Source organism: Microcaecilia unicolor, chromosome 3, assembly GCF_901765095.1.
Source record: "Microcaecilia unicolor chromosome 3, aMicUni1.1, whole genome shotgun sequence".
Lineage (NCBI taxonomy): Eukaryota > Metazoa > Chordata > Amphibia > Gymnophiona > Siphonopidae > Microcaecilia > Microcaecilia unicolor.
The window spans coordinates 331584483-331606653 of NC_044033.1; the positions used below are offsets into that span (position 1 = coordinate 331584483).

Sequence of the window (22171 nt, forward strand, 5' to 3'; positions counted from 1 at the left end):
ACAGCCTGCAGCCACTCCGAGCAGGAAAGAGGAGGCTCTTTCCTGCCCCGAAGTCACTAGACCACTAGGGCAGTACAGTAACGTATGGGGAGGGGAGAGGACAATAGGACACCCTTAGGGGGTGTGACAGGGGCAGGGCTGTATGTGACAGGTCGGGGTGAGGTGGGGCATGTGTCCTATATTTGGGGGGAGCAAATATGGTAACCCTAGCAATACCTATACTGCCAATATAAAGAGAGCTCCACAAAGGATGTGAGGGAAACTTTCAGGGAGTTTAAGCAACTGCCCTCAGAGAAATAACCAGTGCTTTTTTTGTGTCGGTACGCAACGGTACGGCGTACCGGCACCTTTTTTTGCCCGCCCCGACCCCCCGCAACACTCCGGGCGAGTCCTGCACTTAGTTTTTTTTTTTAAGACTCAGAACGCGCGAACGATGCAGCCGGCAGCGATTGAAAGAGGCTGTCTGGGCTGGCATCTGCGTCGGAGCTTCCCTCACCCTCTGCGAGTTCCGCGAAACAGGAAGTTGTAACAACGAAGGCGGGACTCGCAGAGGGTGCGGGAAGCTCCGACGCAGACGCCAGCCCAGACAGCTTCTTTCAATCGCTGCCGGCTACATCGTTCGCGCGTTCTGAGTCTTAAAAAGTGTCGCGGGGGGGGGGGGGGGGGGAGGGAAACCAACAGAGGGAAGGATTGGGGAGAGAAGGAAAGAGGGAAACCAACAGAGGGAAGGATTGGGGAAAGAGGGAAACCAACAGAGGGAAGGATTGGGGAGAAAGGGAAAGAGGGAAACCAACAGAGGGAAGGATTGGGGAGAGAGAGAAAGAGGGAAACCAACAGAGGGAAGGATTGGGGAGAGAGGGAAACCAACAGAGGGAAGGATTGGGGAAAGAGGGAAACCAACAGAGGGAAGGATTGGGGAGAGAGAGGGAAACCAACAGAGGGAAGAATGGGGAGAGAGAGGGAAAACAGATGGAAGGATTGGGGAGAGAGGTGAAAAACAGATGGAAGGATTGGGGAGAGAGGGAAAAAACAGATGGAAGGATGGGGAGAGAGAGGGAAAACACAAATGGAAGGATTGGGGAGAGAGGGAAAAACAGATGGAAGGATGGGGAGAGAGAGGGAAAACAGATGGAAGGATGGGGAGAGAGAGGGGGAAAAACAGATGGAAGGATGGGGAGAGAGAGAGGGAAGACGCTGGATGGAAGAATGCAGAAAGAAATAGGGGAGACACTGGAAGGATGGGGAGAGAAAGCAGAGCTGCTGGATGGAAAAGGGGAATAGAGAAAGACTGGAGAATAAGAGGAAGGGGCATGGGGAGAACAAGGGTGAGGAAAAGATGAAAAGCCACAGGTAGATGAAGGAAATTAAAGAATGGATAGTAAGAATGAATTAAATCTGGACAGAGAGAGAGCCTGAAAAATATTGAAGAAAGCAAAGAAAAAGGAGACAAAAATGACAAATGGCACAGAAGAAGCGAAAACAAAGGAAAGCAGAATCACAGACTGGGACCAATATGGAAAGAAAAACAGTCACCAGACAACAAAGGTAGAAAAAAAATCATTTTATTTTCATTTTAGTGTTTGTAATATGTCCAATTTGAGAATTTACATTGGCTGTCTTATTTTGAACTGGGTATACTGGAGCTGTAAGAGCTTACAGAGATTATTTATCATGAAAAAGAATCACGTTATTTTTTTCTCCTATAGTACTATAATATTTTCAATGATGTCTGTTTATATGCGCCATGGCTGGTATAGGGGGTGTGGTTAATGTGGGTGTGGCTATCATAGGGGTGGAGCCATATGTGGTGACCCCGCCCATAATGAGTACCGGCACCTTTTTTTCTACAAAAAAAGCACTGGAAATAACTGAGGGGACCAAAAAGTCTGTAAATAAAAGTACTAAATAGGAGCCCTGCTCTGATGCTGTTCACTGTTTCCCACACTAGGAACAGCCTTTAACCAATGCAGGAATTAAAAGAAAATCTTAACTAACCACAAACAGAGAGGCCTATTGGAGATTACTGCCATCAGTGCACCCACTTAGGCAAATATGGCTTTCCAGCTCAGGCAATTCCTGCTGCCTCTGTGTACAAAGTGACTGCCCTGAAAAGACTCCCTCTGAATAGAGGAAGACAGGGGAACAATGGACCCTACTGCTGAACTGGAGAGTAAACATCCCTTCTTCGGGGCAGGGTCCATCAGTGGAGATGAGACAGGGAACAAGCCAGAGATCTCCAGAGGCTGAACTTATTGTCTTATTGTCTCATCCCCATATAATACTTATAAGCCTGCTACCCTCAATACGTCAACGTATTCTCTACCAATCTTTGATAACCTTAAACTCTTAGGAGTTACTATTGATGACCACCTTACATTAGAGAGTCAAGTTACTGCCGTTACAAAGAAAATATTTTATTCTATGTGGAAACTTAAGACCCTACTTTCCAAGGGATATATTCTGCAAGTTGACGCAATCATTGGCATTGAGCCATCTAGACTATTGCAATGGATTATATGCGGGTTGTAAAGTTCAGCTTCTGAAAATACTCCAGACAGCCCTGAACACTGCAGACAGATTGATATTCAACAAAACGAGATATGATAGTGTTACACCTCTTCGTCTGAAACTACACTGGCTCCCAATTAAGGACCGTATTACCTTCAAACTTTGTACTCTGGTCCACAAAATAATCTACGGTGAAGCCCCGGGTTATATGATTGATTTAATTGATCTTCCGGAGAGAAATAGAAACAGATCATCTCGTACTTATATGAATCTTCATTATCCAAGTTGCATTGGTCTTAAATACAAGACCAGTTACGCGTCTGATTTCTCCTACTTGAGTACTCAGCTGTGGAATGCATTACTGAACTGTGTGAAAACGATGTATGATCATCAAGACTTTAGGCGATCTTTAAAGAGCTATCTATTTTGTAAGGCCTACCCTACGGATGCTACTCAATAGACTCTACTTTATGTTAACTCAAAGGACAATTTTATTCCTTATTTTATTCCTTATTGCTTTGTATCCTATTTTACACGTGTACCCCCTCCTTTGCTTGACCCTATTTCTTATTTTCTTGTAAGCCACATTGAGCCTTGCTTGTGTGTGGGAAAATGTAGGATACAAATGCTGCAAATAAATAAATAAACTAAAAAGGAGCTGTCAGTTCCCCTACCAGACTTCTGCAACATATTGGCATAAATAGCAGCAGAATGAACTTGGGGGAAAGGTCAGAAGACCCCAGCCCCAGAGAAGCCCCCAGATCGGCTGATGCGATTCCCAAAACACAAGGCGCACCGCAGAAGGACCATCAGGTTCCTTCTGGAAAACCTTGCCATGTAGAACCCATCCACCCAAAATGGGTGTAAAAACTCCCCCAAGCCCGAAGCTCTCAAGGGGGATCCAGAGAGGGGTCCCAACTACCCCACCTCCAACATGGCACCCAGCCGCCTCTCCTGGAATACCGGATCTACCGCAGAGGATACCAAAGCCACTACAGTATCCGAAGAAAACCTCAAAAGGGGTGGTCTACAGACAAACGCTGAGGGAGAAAAAGCCACTTCAACCATTGGATTTGAAGAAAAAGGATGAAATATGGGCACAAAACAATTCCCCCGAATCAGGAGAGGTCAGTTCAAAGCCTGAAGGGGTCCCCACAGCAGAGGCGAAGCCACCAACGCAGCCAACAGCCAGAAAGTAGGAGCCACATTGGGAGGCACCAAAAGAAAACGGCGTGTGTGCCCGACGCCTCAGAGCAGGAATCCCACTCAGGAGAAAGGAAGTCCCTGGTGCCTGCCTGTGCCTCTGTGCACCCGGGAACACAAGTCCCTGCGGTCGCCAATGCTTGCTCACAACATAAGCTTCTTATGGTGGCCTCCGGCACCAATACCGTGCATCCCCCAATGGCAGAAAAAAATGCACTCACTGGAGATGCAAAGCTAGACTTCCTGCCAACAGTGGAACCTCCCAGGCAAGACTGCCGCCAAACCAGCTCAGCAGGCTACACACACACAGCGACTCCAGAGACGCTGCCCCCAAGACTCCTCTTAGCAACCTGTGGCCCTGTTGTAGCTGCAGAGCCTGCTTCCCGAATTGCTCTTTTTTTTTTTAAACAGCTGATAACAGCAGCAAACATGAGGTCAGTTGTGGACTAGAGGTTTTTTTTTTTTTTTTGGTGAGGAAAACTACAGTCCAAAAGAACAGCCCAAACTCTGGGAGAAAATGGACCACGGGGTGAGGCAGGGACCCAGGCCACCAGGTATGCCCCTAAAGTTGGCACAGAGCCCAAACACCCCCTAAGCTCAACTGGCCAAAAGGCACAAGAGCAGGCCAAAGAGACAAATCCAGGAGCTGCACCGTCTACCACCTGCTGGAGATAGAGATATACTGAAGCAAAGGAGGAGCTGACCATCTGGTATCACTCCCTTCAGCTTTGTAATCTCTATCTCCACCTGTTGGTAGATGGACACAACCTACAAGTTCCTGGAGTCATCTGCTACATATTCTAAGGAATAAACTTTTTCGGCTTTTGCTTTCCTTAAAATTGACATTTGCAGCTTTTATAGTTAACCGGTCATTTCTACATGACTTTTTTCTATTATCATTTGTCATGATTATGTAAAAAACAGAAAAACTCAATAAATAATATTTGGAAAAAATATATACACGGTGTAAATAGGGGTATATTTATTTTTAAATTCAGCTTTTACAACAAAATAAAAGTTTACAGTAAGAACATATATTTTAGTGCCACAGAGAAAAATAAAGCATCATGTTCAGAGCTTTGAGACACAGTAATAATGTGAACCTCTGATGTAATAGCCTAGAAATTTAACTAGATAAAATTAATATCATGTAACCTCTGTAATCTGCTTTTACATGTTTAAATTTATGAATGCTGAAAAATCCCTTTAAAACAAAGACGTTTGCTGCTGGTATAATGTGTATACTAAATAAGCAGACAAATACTGAACCTGAAAATAAACAAAACGTAAAATAATTCAAAAGAAGTCATATTCCAAGTCCAAAGGCACTGACTATACAGTACATGGTCTTATTCTCCCATCTTACAGTGCAACTTCCTGCAAAACAAAAATGAAAAGGGAATAAAAAGATTTCCAGAACTAAATTTATAAACATTACATACAGCAAAATAAGAGGATCCCTTCTCTCATAGAATGCCCCATTTAAAATGTTACATTACATTTGTTTATACATTTTCATTACAGTAAGATATACTAACTCTCTGCCCTCCGCCACCATCTGTATGTCTCAGTTTTACTGCTTGGCTTTCTCTTCCATTCTACTGATACATCCATTCTTATCTCAATGAGGCCTTAGTTGTCATGTTGATGACACTTCTATTACTTTCTTTTCTAGGATTTATCAATGGATACAACTGCCTGGAAAGTAGGGAACAGAAGGGGTTTGGGATTTAGCTCACACCTTTTTGACTACTCAATCAAGGCATGCTACACTCATGTAGAGCGCATAGTTTCCTGTCCTCAGAAACCTTACAATCTAAAAGGGTCTTTTACTAAGGTGCACTCACATTTTTGGCGCGCTAAATGTTAGAGACACCAATGCATTCCTATGGGCGTCTCTAACGTTTAGCGCGGTCACAATTTTAGCGCGCGCTAAAAACGTGAGCGCACCTTAGTAAAAGATGCCCTAAGTTTGTACCTGAGGCAGTGGAAGGTTGTACACTGTCTAGGATGAATTTCTTCATAAAGATAGTTAATAAATCCCACTAAATAAATAAGGGTTAAGGGGGTAAATCTACAACTGGATGCTAAAGTTAGGCGCCAAAAGTAAGCAGGTTGTATGCCTATTCTATAACAGCAAGTATGCACAAACTTTCTGTGATAGAACACTAAAGCAACTCGGCATCAACACACAGGTCTAAGGCTTGTGTAAATGTTAGTACCTAAATACTGCATTTTAGCACATAACTGACAATTATGCACTCAATTGGGAGCCTCACCCATGTATATGCCCCTCCCCCACCTACAGTTGCATGCTAAGGCAGATGTGTGCATTCTTTATAGAATACCATTGAGCACTCTATTAGCATTTACACATATAAGTGTGTATTCACCCATGTAAGTACTAGAGCTCTATAAATTTAGGCACACAAGAGGCACTAAAATTTGTACACCCTGCTAAAGAATAAGTGATTTGCCAAAGATGAAAAGAAGCCACAGTGAGATTTGAACCCTGGCTTCCCTGGTTCTCACCCTTCTGCTCTAACCATTAGGCTACTCCTTCACTCTTAAATTCTTTAAGGCTCACAGAAGTATTTTTATGAACTGGTATGACTGCTGAACTTGATGATACTCACTGTGTTCAATGGCCAACAGGAAAGCATTACTCGACTGTAGCAGGTGGTCTCCAAGGACAGCAGGATGAATATCCACATTGATGGAAGACATCATTGATGGAGCCACAATGCAGACACCCTCCCTTGTGTTCTATTTCTAGGAGCCTTTAGAAGCGATCACTTACACATGCATGTGCCTTTCTGCCCACTGTCGTCGTGTGGGGCCAAGCCAGTCTAATATACAAGTTGGAATCTAGACCCCACACAGATTCTGCAACACTGACTGCTCGAACTGACTGTAGTATCGGGTATCCTGCTCAAGGCAGTAGTAGGATGTGAATATGTGCACTGAAGACCACATCGCAGCCTTGCAAATTTCCTCAATGGAGGTTGACCTCAAATGGGCTACTGACGCAACCATGGCACTGACATTATGAGCCATGACATGACCCTCCAAGGTCAGCCCAGCCTGGGCATAAGTGAAGGAAATGCAATCTGCCAGCCAAAATTGAAATAGTGTGTATCCCAATTGCGACCCCCATCCTGTTGGGATAAAAGAAACAAAAAGCTGTGCGGACTGTCTGTGGGGCTTTGTCCGCTCCATGTAATAGGCCAATGCTCTCTTGCAATCCAAGGTATGCAAGCAGCTTTTGCCAGGATGGGCATGAGATCAGGGTAAGAATGCTGGTAAGACAATCAACTGGTTCAGATGGAACTCTGACACAACCCTTGGCAGGAAATTAGGGTGCGTGAGCAGGACTACTCTGTTGTGATGAAACTTATTATAAGGTGCATCCACTACTAAGGCCTGAAACTCACTGAACCTACAAGCTGAAGTAACAGCCACCAAGAAAATAAGCATCCAGGTCAAGTACTTCAGATGACAGGAATTCAGTGATTCAAAAGGAGGTTTCATCAGCTAGGTGAGAACAACGTTGAGATCCCATGACACTGGTGGAGGCTTGACATGGAGCTTTGACAAAAGCGAACCTCTCATGAAGCGAACAAATAAAGACTGTCCAGAGATGGACGTACTTTCTACACGTTGATAAGCACTAACTGAACTAAGGTGAACCCTTACGGAGTTGGTCTTCAAACTAGACTCTGATAAATGTAGAAGGTATTCAAGCAGGGTCTGTGTAGGGCAAGTAAGGGGATCTAAGGCCTTGCTCTCACACCAGACTACAAACCTCCTCCATTTAAAAGAATAACACCTCTTAGTGGAATCCGACTGTAGTCAAGGCCTAAGTGCGGCCTAGTGACATGGAAAAAGAAAAGAAATTTAAAAGTGGGAAAAAGAAAGGAAATTTAAAAGTGGGAAAAATAACTAAAAAATAAGAGAAGAGAAAAGAAAAAACTCTGAACACAGGAAAAGAAGAAAAAGCACAGAGTAAAAGCCACCAAAAAGCACTCAAGCTCTTTTGAACTGGGCTGTGAGGAAAAAATGTCAAATACTCCCCACAGCAGTAAAAAAAGGAACTTGCGGTCCTGCATTATTAAGGTGGACAGGAAGGCACTTGTGTATGTGCAGTGGAGCAAATCTCTCACTCCACAAAACTGAATCCAGCTTGATATAAACTCCGAACTGGGCAATGCAGATCGCGCTACCCAACTGTGAGAATAGTAGGCCTGCTTGTCCTCGGAGAATACACATTATGAATCTACTACTTATCATTTCTATAGCACCACTAGATGTACGCAGCGCTGACTAGACGTACGCAGCACTACCCATCACTCTGCTTACTTTTCCTAGGCACCCTTTTTTTTTGAATACTTTGCACCCTTATCTGCGAGCTGAGTTATCCTTGCCAAAATTTAAATATCTCTTTAAGGCTCACTTTTTTTGAACTGGCATTTGGAGAACAATTACCTGGACCGGTGGACCTGCATACTCCCAGCAATCAGGCTAAGAATAACTTTTATCATCAGTTTTAGCTCTTGCTCTTGTTCTTGGTTTAACCTGAAGATGTATGTTGTGTGATAGTTTACTCTGTCCTATCTCCAATATGGCGCTCTTTTCTTTTTATGTTATTTTATTTGATTGTAAATTGCTGAGACCTATTTGTAGAACTGACGGGTTATCAAGTGACCAATAAACATAAACAAGAATAGGTCCAGAAAAAAAGCCAAAGATGACAAATAACCAATTGGGTGCATTAGGCTTACCAAGGCTAAGAGAGGGCTGATGAAAAAAAAAGAAATCAAACTTATAAGCCTTTGACAAACTTAAGTGGCTATCAGGGAAAGAGGGACCCCGCACAACAGCAACATGACTTATATAAGTGAGAAAATGGAATAGTGGCAGGAAATACCTCAAAACATCAAATAGATGTGAGCTGACAGGGAGCACAAGAAGATTCCAACTCTTTTGCTCCACAAAAAAATGACCACTGGATAGGTCCCACACAACAGTGGCAATTGGGAAGGTGTGTGCATCTATAGTGAACGCTCTTAGAAGTTTTTCTAAATCTGGAGAGCTGTTCCTGTGTGAGGTTCATTGGATGATGTCACCCATATGTAAGGATATTAGGATCCTGTTTGTCCTCAGAGAAACACACATTTTCCAGAATCACAACTGGAAAAATTCAGTTACCAGTAGAAGCATGGACAGAACTATCAAAAGCTCTAATATAATTTTTGATTAGGAATATTTTAAATATTCTCATGTCATATTTTAAACCTGTGATACAGTTATCCTATAAAGGAATTAAATTAGGGTATTAATACTCTATACCATCAGTGGAGTTGTCCCAGAAGCATGCACTTGCTTTATGCATCCCAGCACCGTTCTTTTGCATAATTACACAGGTAACTGTTAATATAAAGAAGAAAATTATTAGCCTAACCACTTCAGTGACAAATGAATGTGTACACACCTATATAAAGCAAGGCTGCTTAGCTGTAACAGGTGTTCTCAGAAGACAAGAAGTTCACAAGTCAACCAAGTGGATCAGTGATTGTGCCACTGTTAAATGGGCAATCCTTCCAGAGCTTCCTGGAAAAGTTTTCACTTCTAGAAGGTACTTTTTTTCACAGAGCACCTAAGGGAGTCAGAAGGCACTTATTTTTGCACTATTTTATAAAGATAGAAACAGCAACAGTACTTACTTTTTCAAGGCATAGAGATTAGCAGGTAAAGCAAACCTACTTCCCTGTAGCAGGTATTCTCTGAAGAAAGCAGACCTTATATTCCCACAATTTGGGTAACGCAGTGCCATGTTGCCCAGTCTGGAGCTTATAATAAGCTCAACAGAGCTTTGTGGAGCGTGAGACAGGCTCCACTGTGTATGTGCAAGTGCCATCCCACCCGCTGCGAGAGCTCGGTTACTGCAGTTAAATACTACAGCATAAAAAACGAAAAAATAGGAGACAACTGCAAGGGGAGGTGGGAGGGTTTGTGAGAATTTAAGGCCTGCTCTCTCCTCAGAGATTACTTGTTACAGATAAGTATATTCACTTTCTATGAGGACAAGCAGGCCATTAATTCTCACATCTAGCATCCAGACTCATCGAAAACAACAAACGTTGGTCAACTGGGCCTCGCAACAATGAGGAAGACCTCAGACTAACCTGAAACAATATACAAACTGAGTGAGAGTGCAGCCTGGAACAGAATAAAACAGGCCTAGAGGGGTGCAGTTGGATTCTAGACCCCAACAGATTCTGCAACACTGGCTGCCCGAAATGACTGTTGCGTTGGGTATCCTGCTCAAGGCAGTGATGAAATGTGAATGTGTGGACGGAAGACCATAACACAGCCTTGAAATTTTCTTCAATGGAGGCTGACCTCAAGTGGGCTACCGACGCGGCCATGGATCTGACATTGTGAGCACTGACATGACCCTCCAGGGTCAGCCCAGCATGGGTGTAAGTGAAAGAAATGCAATCTTCCAGCTAATTAAAAATTGTGCATTTCCCAATGGTGACCCCCATTCCGCTGGGATTAAAAAAAAAAGTTGGGGAACTGTCTGTGGGGCCTTGTCTGCTCCACATAATAGGCCAATACTCGATTGCAGTCCAAAGTGTGCAAGGTACTCTCACCAGGATGGGAATGAGGTCGGCGAAAGAATGTTGGCAAGACAATTGACTGGCTCAGATGCAACTCCAACATGACCCTTTGCAGGAACTTAGGGTGCATGTGGAGGACTACTCTGTTGTGGTGAAGCTTAGTATAAGGTGCATCCACCACTAAGGCTTGAAGCTCACTGACCCTACGAGCTGAAGTAACAGCCACCAAAAATATGAACTACCAGGTCAAGTACTTCAGATGGCAGGAAGTCAATGGCTCAAAAGCATTCATCAGCTGGGTGAGAATGACATTGAGGTCCCACGGCACAGGTGGAGGTTTGATAGGGGGCTTTGACAAAAGCAAACTTCTCATGAAGCAAACAACTAGTGGCTGTCCAGAGATGGCCTTACCCTCTACACGTTGATGATAAAAACTTACTGCACTGAGGTGAACCCACATGGAGTTGGTCTTGAGACCAGACTCTGATAAGTGCATAAGGTATTCAAGCAGGGTTTGTGTATGGCAGAAAATAGGATCTAGGGCCTTGCCCTCACACCAGATGGCAAACCTCCTCTATTTAAAAGTGTAACACCTCTTTGTGGAATCTTTCCTGGAAGCTAGCGAGACCCAGAAGACGCCCTCTGAAAGACCCAAGGAAGAAAATTCTAAGCTCTCAACATCCAGGCTGTGTGGGCCAGACACTGAAGGTTGAGATAAAGAAGAAATTCCTCGTTCTGCATGATGAGGGTCGGAAAACACTACAATCTCCACAAATATTCGGAGGATGACTCCAGAAGAAGAGGGAACCAGATCTGTTGGGGCCACTAGGGTACAATCAAGACCATGGTCCTGTGGTCTTCCCTGAGTTTTAGCAGAGACTTTCCCAGAAGAGGAATGGGAGGATAGGAATTCAGAAGACCTGTCCCCCAATGCAGGAGGATGGCATCCGACGCTAGTCTTTCCAGGGCCTGAAGTCTGGAACAGTACTGAAGGACTTTGTGGTTTAGTTGAGTGGAAAAGAGATCCACGCTTGGAAGATCTTGCAGGAAATGCCCATGCTAAGAGATCACTCGTGCAGTTGCATAACCCTGCTCAGCCTGTTAGCCAGACTCTTTGCCCACCAGATAAGAGGCCCTAAGAAAAATGTCGTGTCGGTGAGCCCAGTGCCACATCTGGATGGCCTCCTAACACAGAGGGCATGATCCGGTGCCCACCTGCTTCCTGGTGTAATACTTTGCAAACTGGTTGTCCATTTGAATGAGAACAATTTGGTAAGACAGACTATCTTTGAAAGCCTTTATAGGGTTCCAAATTGCTCAGAGCTCCAGAAGGTTGACCTGAAGACCTGTTTCCTGGACAGACCGGGCTTCTTGAGTGTGAAGCCCATCTACATGAGCTCCCCAATCCAGGAGAGATGCATCTGTCGTCAGAATCTTTGGAGTCTGAGGAATTTGGAATGGTAGTCCCAAAGTCAAATTGGATCAAATGGTCCACCATAGCAGAGAGCGAACAAGCTCTGGGGACACATGGATGACATCCTCTAGATCTCCTGTACCTTGGCACCACTTGGAGGCTAGTCCATTAGGCACTGTAGGATCTAGTTTAGTATTAAGGGGGAAAAAAAAGAGAGAGAGAGAGAAAAGCAAGCATCATTAACTAGTTGCCATAGAGGCATATTTTCAAAGCACTTAGCCTTCTAAAGTTCCATAGAAACCTATGGAACTTTGGAAGGCTAAGTGCTTTGAAAATATGCCTCATAGTGTACAAACCCTTTTCCCATAGTTTTAAACTGAAAATTTCTCTAGAAATAGGCATTTCCCCCATAGTTTTAAACTAAAACCTTTTCTAGAGGTAGAAACTAAACAGCCAAAAACTCTTGTTCTAAAAGGCAGTTATTTTCTGTTCCTTGGCTGCTGGAGAGGTAGCTCATCCAGCGACCTCAATTAAGTGTTAATTAAGGTGTGGGGAAGTAGAATACTTACATAGGTTGCTGAGTCAGCTTCAAAGAGCCTGTTTAAAAGAGGCCCCTTAGATTCAAAACTATATAAAGAGGAAAGGTCCCACTGAACTTTCTTTCTGAGAAGTTCTGAGAGAAGAGGACATTTCTCTGGTAAGTGAACGCTACTTTGCTTTGTGCTTTGGGAACGTAAAGATTGGGGTTTAAAGGAGGAATTGTAGGTTAGTGTTAGGCAAAATAAAAATATAAAAAGCAAATTTTAACAACTAATCTCCATAGTCTTTTCCACTTAGTTTTAAAAGCTTTGTACCATTAACAGATAGAATATAACAAGCACTGCAGGATCTAGTTTAGTCTTCCCACCCCTAGGGCAACTCTTCATTTATAGTCAGTTATTGTAATTAGGGTAACAAGCAAGGAATGCTCTTACAGAGTTTTAAATACATTTCATTACCATCTAAGAAGGAAACACTAAATAAATCATACAATATACTTTATAAACTAAAAGACACTTTTATATTAGGCTAATATCCTTAATACTGTAGCAAGTTTTAAATTATTGAAAAACTCAAAAACACTAAGATGGAGTCAGCAGTCCAGCAGCCAGAGGGTTGCTATCCAGTCTTTTGCATTGAGTGTCACATGTATGATTATCTCCCAGTTGGTGAGATGTCATATGTGTGTGCCCGATGCAAAGAGTTCCTAGCTCTTAGAGAACGTGTCCGTTCTCTTGAGGCTAGAGTAGCAGACTTGGTGGAGCTGAGGGAGACAGAGAGGTACATAGAGGAGACCTACAGGGATGTTGTACAGAAGTCCCACCTCCAGCTGGTAGCCCTTGTGCTACCTTGGAGAAGGGAGGCCTCCTAGAAGGAGAGCATCACCTTGGTGAAGTAGGAAGTACTCCTGTAGCCAGGACCTGCCCACCAGGGGATGTACTATCCTCTCGCACCAAGGATATGTCTCCAAGTGCTGCCAGGGAGGGAACGGTTAGGACAGCCGTTGTAGTTGGTGATTCGATCATTAGGCATATAGATAGCTGGGTTGCTGGTGGACGTGAGGATCGCCTGGTGACTTGCCTGCCTGGTGCGAAGGTGGCGGACCTCACGCGTCACCTAGATAGGATTTTAGATAGTGCTGGGGAGGAGTCGGCTGTCTTGGTACATGTGGGTACCAATGACATAGGAAAATGTGGGAGAGAGGTTCTGGAAGCCAAATTTAGGCTCTTAGGTAGAAAGCTCAAATCCAGATCCTCTAGGGTAGCATTTTCTGAAATGCTACCTGTTCCACGTGCAGGACCCAAGAGACAGGCAGAGCTCCAGAGTCTCAATGCGTGGATGAGATGATGGTGCAGGGAGGAGGGTTTTAGATTTGTTAGGATCTGGGCAACATTCTTGGGAAGGGGGAGCCTATTCCGAAAGGATGAGCTCCACTTTAACCAGGGTGGGACCAGGCTGCTGGCATCGGCATTTAAAAAGGAGATAGAGCAGCTTTTAAACTAGACAATGGGGGGGGGGAAGGCCGACAGTCGCTCAAAAGTGCATGGTTCGGGATAAGGTATCTTGCAAGGATACCTCACAAACAGGGAAGATAGGGTTTCTGGATAGTGAGGTTACACAACAGACCAGGGTCGAGTGAAGGCTTCTTAAGGAGAGGTGTGACCACAGCATGTTTAAAGGCAGCAGGGACAGTCGCAGTGGAAAGTGAGAGGTTGAGAATGTGACAGATAAAAGGAATAAGAGTAGGAGAGATGGCATTAAGAAGGTGGGTGGGAATGGGATCAGAGGAACAGGTGGTACATTTTGAGGAAAAAAGGAGAAGTGTAGTTTCCTCAATAGTAACTTCAGGAAAGGAGGAAAGGGAATGAGGGGAAGGAGAGAGAGGGGAACGGACTAGTGGAGGGAGAGCTGGTGAGGTAGAGAAAGCAAGGATTATCTTTTGAACCTTGTTGTGAAAGAATTCAGCAAGGGTCGGAGGAGATAATGAAGGGGGAGTTGGGGGAGGGGGCACCTTGAGGAGAGAGTTCAATGTGGTGAAGAGAAGTCGAGGATTAGAGCCAAGAGAGTTGGTCAGTTGGATATAATAATCCTGTTTGGCACGTAAAAGAGCAGATTGGAAGGAGGTCAGCATGAACTTAAAGTGTAAGAAATCAGCAAGGGCCCGAGATTTCCGCCAGAGGCGTTCGGCGGAGCGGGTACAGGAACGTAGGTAGCGGATATTAGAAGTCAGCCAAGGTTGGGGTTTTGTACGCCTTACAGGGCAGGTCATCAAAGGTGCAAGAGTGTCTAAGGCAAAGGATAGAGTATTGTTGTAAGAAGAAACAGCCTCGTTGACAGACGTGGATGGTGCCACAGTAGAGAGGAGGTTTGAAACATGGGAGGATAGAGATGAAGGGTCAATATCGTGAAGATTCCTAGATAAATTAGATAGGATAGGACGGGACTGGGAGGGAGGAGATTTAAGAGTGAAAGTTATAAGATGGTGATCAGAGGAGGGATGATCAGAGGCAAGGAAACTAGAAGGTGAACAGTTGGAGGAGAAGATGAGATCAAGACAGTGACCATTTTGATGAGTGGGGGAGGTGGAGCATAGTTGGAGATTAAAGGACGACGTTAAAGCGAGTAACTTGGAAATATAAGAGTTGGAAGGATCATTAGCAGGAATATTAAAGTCACCAAGGATGAGAGAGGGGGGGGAGGGATCATGGAAGAAGGCAAGCCAGGCGTCAAAGTCACTGAGAAAGGATGAAAGGGACTTATCAGGGGGACGATAAATGACCGCTATTCGAAGAGGCAGAGGAGAGAAAAGGCGGATAGAGTGGACTTCAAAGGAGGAAAAGCAGTGAGATTGAGGTGGAAGAAGGGGTTGAAATCTGGAGGAGGGAGAGAGAAGTAGTCCAACACCGCCCCCACGGCCAGCAGGGCGAGGAGTATGTGAAAATAGATGACCGCCATGGCACAGGGCTGCGACTGAAGCAGAGTCATCAGGGCAGAGCCAGGTTTCTGTTATGGCGAGCAGATGGAGGTGACGCGAGATAAAGAGGTCCTGGATATAGGGGAGTTTGTTACAGATAGAGCGGGCATTCCATAGGGCGCAAGAGAAGGGCAGAGAAGAGGAGGGGAGTAGAGGAATAGAGATGAGGTTAGAGAGCCTTGACTCAGATAGATTATAAATTTCGCAGGACACAAATCACACCTTTGAATCATTGTGGGTTAAAATTCCATATATAAAAAGGAAAAGGACGGTGATAGGAGTGTACTACTGTCCACCTCGCCAGGATGAGCAGGTAGATGCAGAAATGATAAAAGAAATCAGAGACGCAAACAAAATGGGCAATGTGATAATAATGGGTGACTTCAATTATCCAAATATAGACTGGGTAAATGTAACATCGGGATTCGCTAGAGATGTACAATTCCTTGATGAAATCAAGGACAGCTTTATGGAGCAGCTGGTGCAGGAGCCATCGAGAGAAGGAAAAATTCTAGACTTGGTCCTTAGTGGAGCGCATGATCTACTACTACTACAAATCATTTCTACAGCGCTACCTGGTGAGGGACATTATGGTACTGGGGCCGCTTGATAACAGTGATCATAATATGATCAGTTTTGATATCAACCTTGAAGTAACTATACACAGGAAGTCAAATACATTAGCGTTTAACTTTAAAAAACGAGACTATGATAAAATGAGAACGGTTAAAAAAAATCTTAAGGGGTCAACTGAGAGTGTAAAAACTGTACAACAGGCATGGACGCTGTTCAAAAATACCATCCTGGAGGCCCAGGCCAAACATATTCCGCGAATTAGAAAAGAAAGACGGAAGTCCAAAAGACAGCAGGCGTGATTGAAAAGTGAGGTGAAGGAAGCTATTAGGGCTAAAAGAAACGCCTTCAGAAAATGGAAGAAGGAACCGTCTGAAAATAACAAGAAGCAGCATAAGGAGTGTCAAAGCAAATGCAGATAAAGAAGGCCAAGAGGGATTATGAAAAAAAGATAGCATTAGAGGCAAAAAAATATAGTAAAAAATGTTTTCGGTATATTAAAAGCAGGAAGCTGGCAAAAGAATCGGTTGGGCCGCTGGATGACTGAGGGGTAAAAGGGGCAATCAAGGAAGACAAAGATGTAGTGGAGAGATTGAATGAATTCTTTGCTTCGGTCTTCAGTTTGCACCCTCATCTCCCCTTACGCTCCCACCCGTAACCTCCGCTCACAGGACAAATCCCTCCTCAGTACCCTTCTCCACCACTGCCAACTCCAGGCTCCGCCCTTTCTGCCTCACCTCACCCTATGCTTGGAATAAACTCCCTGAGCCCATACACCAAGCCCCCTCCCTGCCCATCTTCAAATCCTTGCTCAAAGCCCATCTCTTCAAAATGTCGCTTTCGGCACCTAACCATTATTCATCTATTCAGGAAATCTAGACTGCCCCAATTTGTTTGACTGCACTTTTTTGTCCTTTAGATTGTAAGCTCCTTCGAGCAGGGACTGTCTTCTGTGTTAAATTGTACAGTGCTGCGTAAACCTGGTAGTGCTTTATAAATGTTAAGTAGTAGTAGTATTTCAAGCAGACGAGTCGGAGAAACTTACTGACTTCATGGTAAACCTGGCAGATGTAATGGGGCAGTTCAGCAAACTGAAGAGTAGCAAATCTCCTGGACCGGATGGTATTCATCCTAGAGTACTGACAGAACTGGAAAATGAGCTTGCGGAGCTACAGTTAGTGATATGCAATTTATCCTTAAAATCGAGCATGGTACCGGAAGATTGGAGGGTGGCCAATGTAACGCCGATTTTTTAAAAAGGTTCCAGGGGAGATCTGGGAAATTATAGACCGGTGAGTCTGACGTCGGTGCCGGGGAAAATGGTAGAGGCTATTATCAAAAACAAAATTACAGAGCACATTCAAGGACATGGATTACTGAGACCAAGTCAGCACGGCTTTTGTGTGGGGAAATCTTGCCTGACCAATTTACTTCAATTCTTTGAAGGAGTAAACAAACGTGGACAAAGGGGAGCCAGTTGATATTGTGTATCTGGATTTTCAAAAGGCGTTTGACAAAGTACCTCATGAAAGGCTACAGAGGAAATTGGAGGGTCATGGGATAGGAGGAAATGTCCTATTGTGGATTAAAAACTGGTTGAAGGATAGGAAACAGAGAGTGGGGTTAAATGGGCAGTATTCACAATGGAGAAGGGTAGCTAGTGGGGTTCCTCAGGGGTCTGTGCTAGGACCGCTGCTTTTTAATATATTTATAAATGTCTTAGAGATGGGAGTAACTAGTGAGGTAATTAAATTTGCTGATGACACAAAGTTATTCAAAGTCATTAACTCGCAACATGATTGTGAAAAATTACAGAAGGACCTTACGAGACTGGGCGGCTAAATGGCAGATGACGTTTAATGTGAGCAAGTGCAAGGTGATACATGTGGGAAAAAAGAACCCGAATTATAGCTACGTCATGCAAGGTTCCACGTTAGGAGTTACGGACCAAGAAAGGGATCTGGGTGTCGTCGTCGATAATACACTGAAACCTTCTGCTCAGTGTGCTGCTGCAGCTAGGAAAGCGAATAGAATGTTGGGTATTATTAGGAAAGGTATGGAAAACAGGTGTGAGGATGTTATAATGCTGTTGTATTGCTCCATGGTGTGAGCGCACCTGAGTATTTTGTGTTCAATTCTGGTCGCCGCATCTCAAGAAAGATATAGTAGAATTGGAAAAGGTGCAGCGAAGGGTGACTAAAATGATAGCGGGGATGGGACAACTTCCCTATGAAGAAAGACTAAAGAGGCTAGGGCTTTTCAGCTTGGAGAAGAGACGGCTGAGGGGAGACATGATAGAGGTATATAAAATAATGAGTGGAGTGGAACAGGTGGATGTGAAGCGTCTGTTCACGCTTTCCAAAAATACTAGGACTAGGGGGCATGCGATGAAACTACAGTGTAGTAAATTTAAAACAGATCGGAGTAAATGTTTCTTCACCCAACGCATAATTAAACTCTGGAATTCGTTGCCGGAGAACGTGGTGAAGGCGGTTAGCTTGGCAGAGTTTAAAAAGGGGTTACACAGTTTCCTAAAGCACAAGTCCATAAACCATTACTAAATGGACTTGGGAAAAATCCACAATTCCAGGAATAACATGTATAGAATGTTTGTACGTTTGGGAAGCTTGCCAGGTGCCCTTGGCCTGGATTGGCCGCTATCATGGACAGGATGCTGGGCTCGATGGACCCTTAGTCTTTTCCCAGTGTGGTATTACTTATGTACTTATGGGAGTCAGATAAATAGTAGAGGCCATGTGGCCAACCCCAAGCCATGATCTTCTGAGAAACTCGAACGTGGGAAGCCAGAGCAACAAGATGTCTGCTCTCGGTCCTGGAAGAAAGCCTTGAACCTTCTGCGTATCGAGCAGGGCTCCAATGAATTCCAACTGCTGGGCAGGGTGAAGGTGAGACTTGGGGTAGTTTATCACGAACTCTAATAGCTCTAGCACCTGAATAGTCCTCCACATGGACTTCTGAGAACAGTACTCCAACGTCCTCTTCACCAACCAATCATCAATAAGGGAACACATGCACCCCCAGCCTGCGTAGCAGCACTGTGACTACTGATAGGCATTTGGTGAAGACCTTACATACAGACCTAAGGATAAAAGGCAACATGCGGTGCTGGAAGTGGTGTGTACCCAGCCCCAACTGAAGATACTTCTGGTGAGCAGAAAGTATCGTGATGTGTGTATATGCGTCCTTTAAGTCCAGACAGCAGAGCCAATCGTTTTCCTGAATCATGGGGAGACAAGGAATTTGTTCAGGGTCCTTAGGTTTAGGATGGGACACATCTCCCTTGTCTTCTTTTGCACAAGGAAATACCTGGAAAAGAATCCTAGCCTTTCCTTCCCTGGTGGAACAGGCTCGACTGCATGGGTCTTCAGAATGGTGGAGAGTTCAGTACCTGCTCTTGGTGAAAGCTCAAGTAATGAGCTCTTGGTAGGCGAATTGGAGATTTTTTTAAGCCAAATGAGGGCGTATCAGAGTCAGACTATTTGCAGAACCCACCGGTTGGAGGTTATAATGGGAAATCTTTTGTAGAAAAACTTCAGACTCCGTCCGACCAGCAGGTCATCTGGTACGGACACTGACAGTGGCTATGCTCTGCTGGATCCAGTCAAAAGCTTGTTCCTTGCTTTCTGCTGAAGCCAGTCAAAAGCTTGTCCCTTGCTTTGACTAGGGAGCAGCAGGGGCCTTGGGCGCAAGCTGTTGACGAGAATGAGCACAATGGTTTTGAGCCTGAGAGTAGTAGGTACACCTCCTCGACTTGCCAAAAGACCTCCTAGATGAGGAGGCTGATGCAGAAGATGCCTAGCGGGAGAAAGAAGAGATATTATCAGTGTGTTTCTTGATTTGGTCAGCGACCTCCTCAACCTTTTCTCAAAAAGGTTATCCCTGGCATGGGGCAACCACCAACCTCTACTGAACCGACTGCTCCAAGTCAGAAACACGCAGCCATGAGAGTCTGCGCATTGCTATACTCTGAGCAGAGATCTTGGATCCCACATCAAAGGTGTCGTAGGTGCCCCTGGCCAAGAACGTACGACACACCTTCTGCTGCTTGGTCAACTGGTGCACAGACTTTGCCTGCTCCAGTGGGAGAGTCCGCCAAGTCTAGCAACTTGTGCACCGAGTCCCACAAGTACACACTTGTGAAGAGCTGGTAAGACTGAATATGGGACACAAGCATTGAGAACTGAAACATCTGCCTAGGGAAGCCAAGGCATAGTCTGTAGAACTCCTGGCTCTTTTGAGGGCAGATTCCACCACCATAGAATTGAGGCAACTAAGGCCTATCAAAACCAGGTGTGCTTTGCAGAGGCATAGCCAGACTCAGCATTTTGGATGGGCCCAGAGGTAAATTGGATGGGCCCTTCCACATGCACGTGCTGCCACCCCCCCACCCCATACCACACCACAAATATCTTCCCAGAGATATTTTTTAAGAACATATATATTTTTTCACCTATCCCACATCTCCTCCCTCTCCTCCGGGCATTCTGGCATCTGCGCTCCTGTCTCTGAACCCTGTCCCTCCCTGGTGTACCATAAAGGCATCCTTGGACCCTGCAAGGATTCATTCTCGCTGCTTGCGCCGCACCCACAGGCTTCCATCTGCCATGTCCTGCCCTTGCTGACATCAGTGCCTGTTTCCTGTCTGGAAGAATGCGACAAATGGAAGCCTGCAGGGCTGGCACAGGCAGCAAGAATGAATCGCTACAGGTGCCGAGGATGACTGTATTGACACTGCGGAGAGATGGGATTCAGAGACAGCACAGATGCCGGGACGCCGCAGAGGAGATGGGGGAAGAGAGCAGTGTGGCGCTGCCACTGGGTGGGCCTACGCCAAGAATGGGTGGGCCTGTCCCCACCCAGGCCCACCCGTAGCTACGCCACTGATGCTGTGGATCCAATATATAGAATAGATCTTCTTGGGCAAGACAGGGACTGACAGAGGGGACTCCCAATTCCGATCGAGAACTTCCTTGAGTACTTCGTGGAGGGGGACAGTCATAGCCTCCCCTAGGAGGGGATTCGTAGTCCAGAACCTCGAGTATCTTAGCCCTGAGCTTGTCCTCCATTTCCAAATGAAATTGAATAGGCTCAGCCATTTCCTTCACAAATGATGGGAACAAAAAGCTCTCCAGAGATTTTCTCCTTTCCAGTGGAGGGGAGGGTTCAGAGGGGATACCACAGAACTCACACTCCGAAAAGTACCTTGGATCTTCCACTGACTCCTAAGAACGATCCTCATCAGTGTCAGTCAGCAACTCCTCATGAGCAGGCTGAGACCGAGTCTGCTTCAAACTTGAGGAGCCATGTCCTCAAGAGAGGCGTCGAGTCGTCGGCTGCCGCCTCGACTCCAGCGAAGCTTCCTCCACCAACATCGAGGGAGTACCGGCTTGGGTGGCTGTTGACACTGGTGCCTCATACAACACCAGTATCAAAGGCCTCACCGCAGGATGAGGGCCAAGTGGGGCCACAAGGGGCAGCAGGGTAGGCACAAGCACCCCCAAAGCCGATGCACATCGTTACAAAAGGCCATCCAGCAGCTGAGGAAGCAAGGCCCAATATGTTCATCAAGGGCTAACGCCGGGAAATACTGAGGCACCGGCTCCGCGACACGCTGCAGAACTTCTGGGGTTGAGACAGGAGCCGGGTCCTGGTTGTAAGGGGACCCACACATCAGCACCTCCTGGTTAGAGGGGAAGCAGTCCTTATGGCGCTGATGCTTCTTGGGTGCTGAATACCTCTGTGTCCCGGAGCTCCTGGTACCATGCGTGGAGGAAGACCAATGCCAAAGCTTCTTGGCCTTTCGCCCGATGCTCGGCATCAAGAGACTCATCAGTGCCGACGCTGAATCTTCACGTCTCCTCGGGGTCGGGTCCAACGCTGTACGTACCTAGGGCCCTGCAAAGCAGTCGGTATCGAGACAGTCGGCATCGAGACCCACTCGATGCACTACTACTCCCAGTGTCACGAGGTCCAGTACGAAATTGATGCCGACACCACCAACTCCGATGTCAATGCTGACGTCAAGGAATCAGACTTGGCTCCAAAAATCTTCACGTGTTGAGCCTCTCTGGCAACCTGGGTCCGCTTCTTCATTCGAAGATAGAGGTCACAGTTAGCAGGGCTATGGTCGGGCCCTAAGCACTGAAGACACCAAGAATGGGTGTCCTTACCAGACCCTTGAATGCCACTGGGAACTTGAGTGGAAATGGACATGAAAACCTCTGCAGCCAAATCAAACAAAGTGATGGTGCCGAAAAAAGTGGTAAGGCACCAGAAAAAAAGAAAAGGAAAAACCCGGCCGAAGTCAAGGCTAAA

The 22171-nt window shown here is 45.5% G+C and overlaps 1 protein-coding gene across 3 annotated transcripts in view; it reads right to left on the minus strand.

The window, feature by feature from the left end:
• Nucleotides 1-4734: 4734 nt before the first annotated feature.
• LOC115466861 (dynein light chain Tctex-type 1-like) overlaps nt 4735-22171 on the minus strand; it is a 70427-nt gene continuing 52990 nt past the window's right edge. For 2 of the 3 annotated variants that reach the window (XM_030198422.1, XM_030198423.1), the window contains exons 4-5: nt 9061-9138; nt 4735-5088 (exon numbers count right to left, since the gene is read on the minus strand). In XM_030198422.1, the coding sequence (XP_030054282.1) occupies nt 5018-5088; nt 9061-9138 (149 nt within the window). In that variant the 3' untranslated portion in view covers nt 4735-5017. The remainder of the gene's footprint in view (nt 5089-9060; nt 9139-22171) is intronic. The other variant, XM_030198424.1, reaches the window with a different exon arrangement.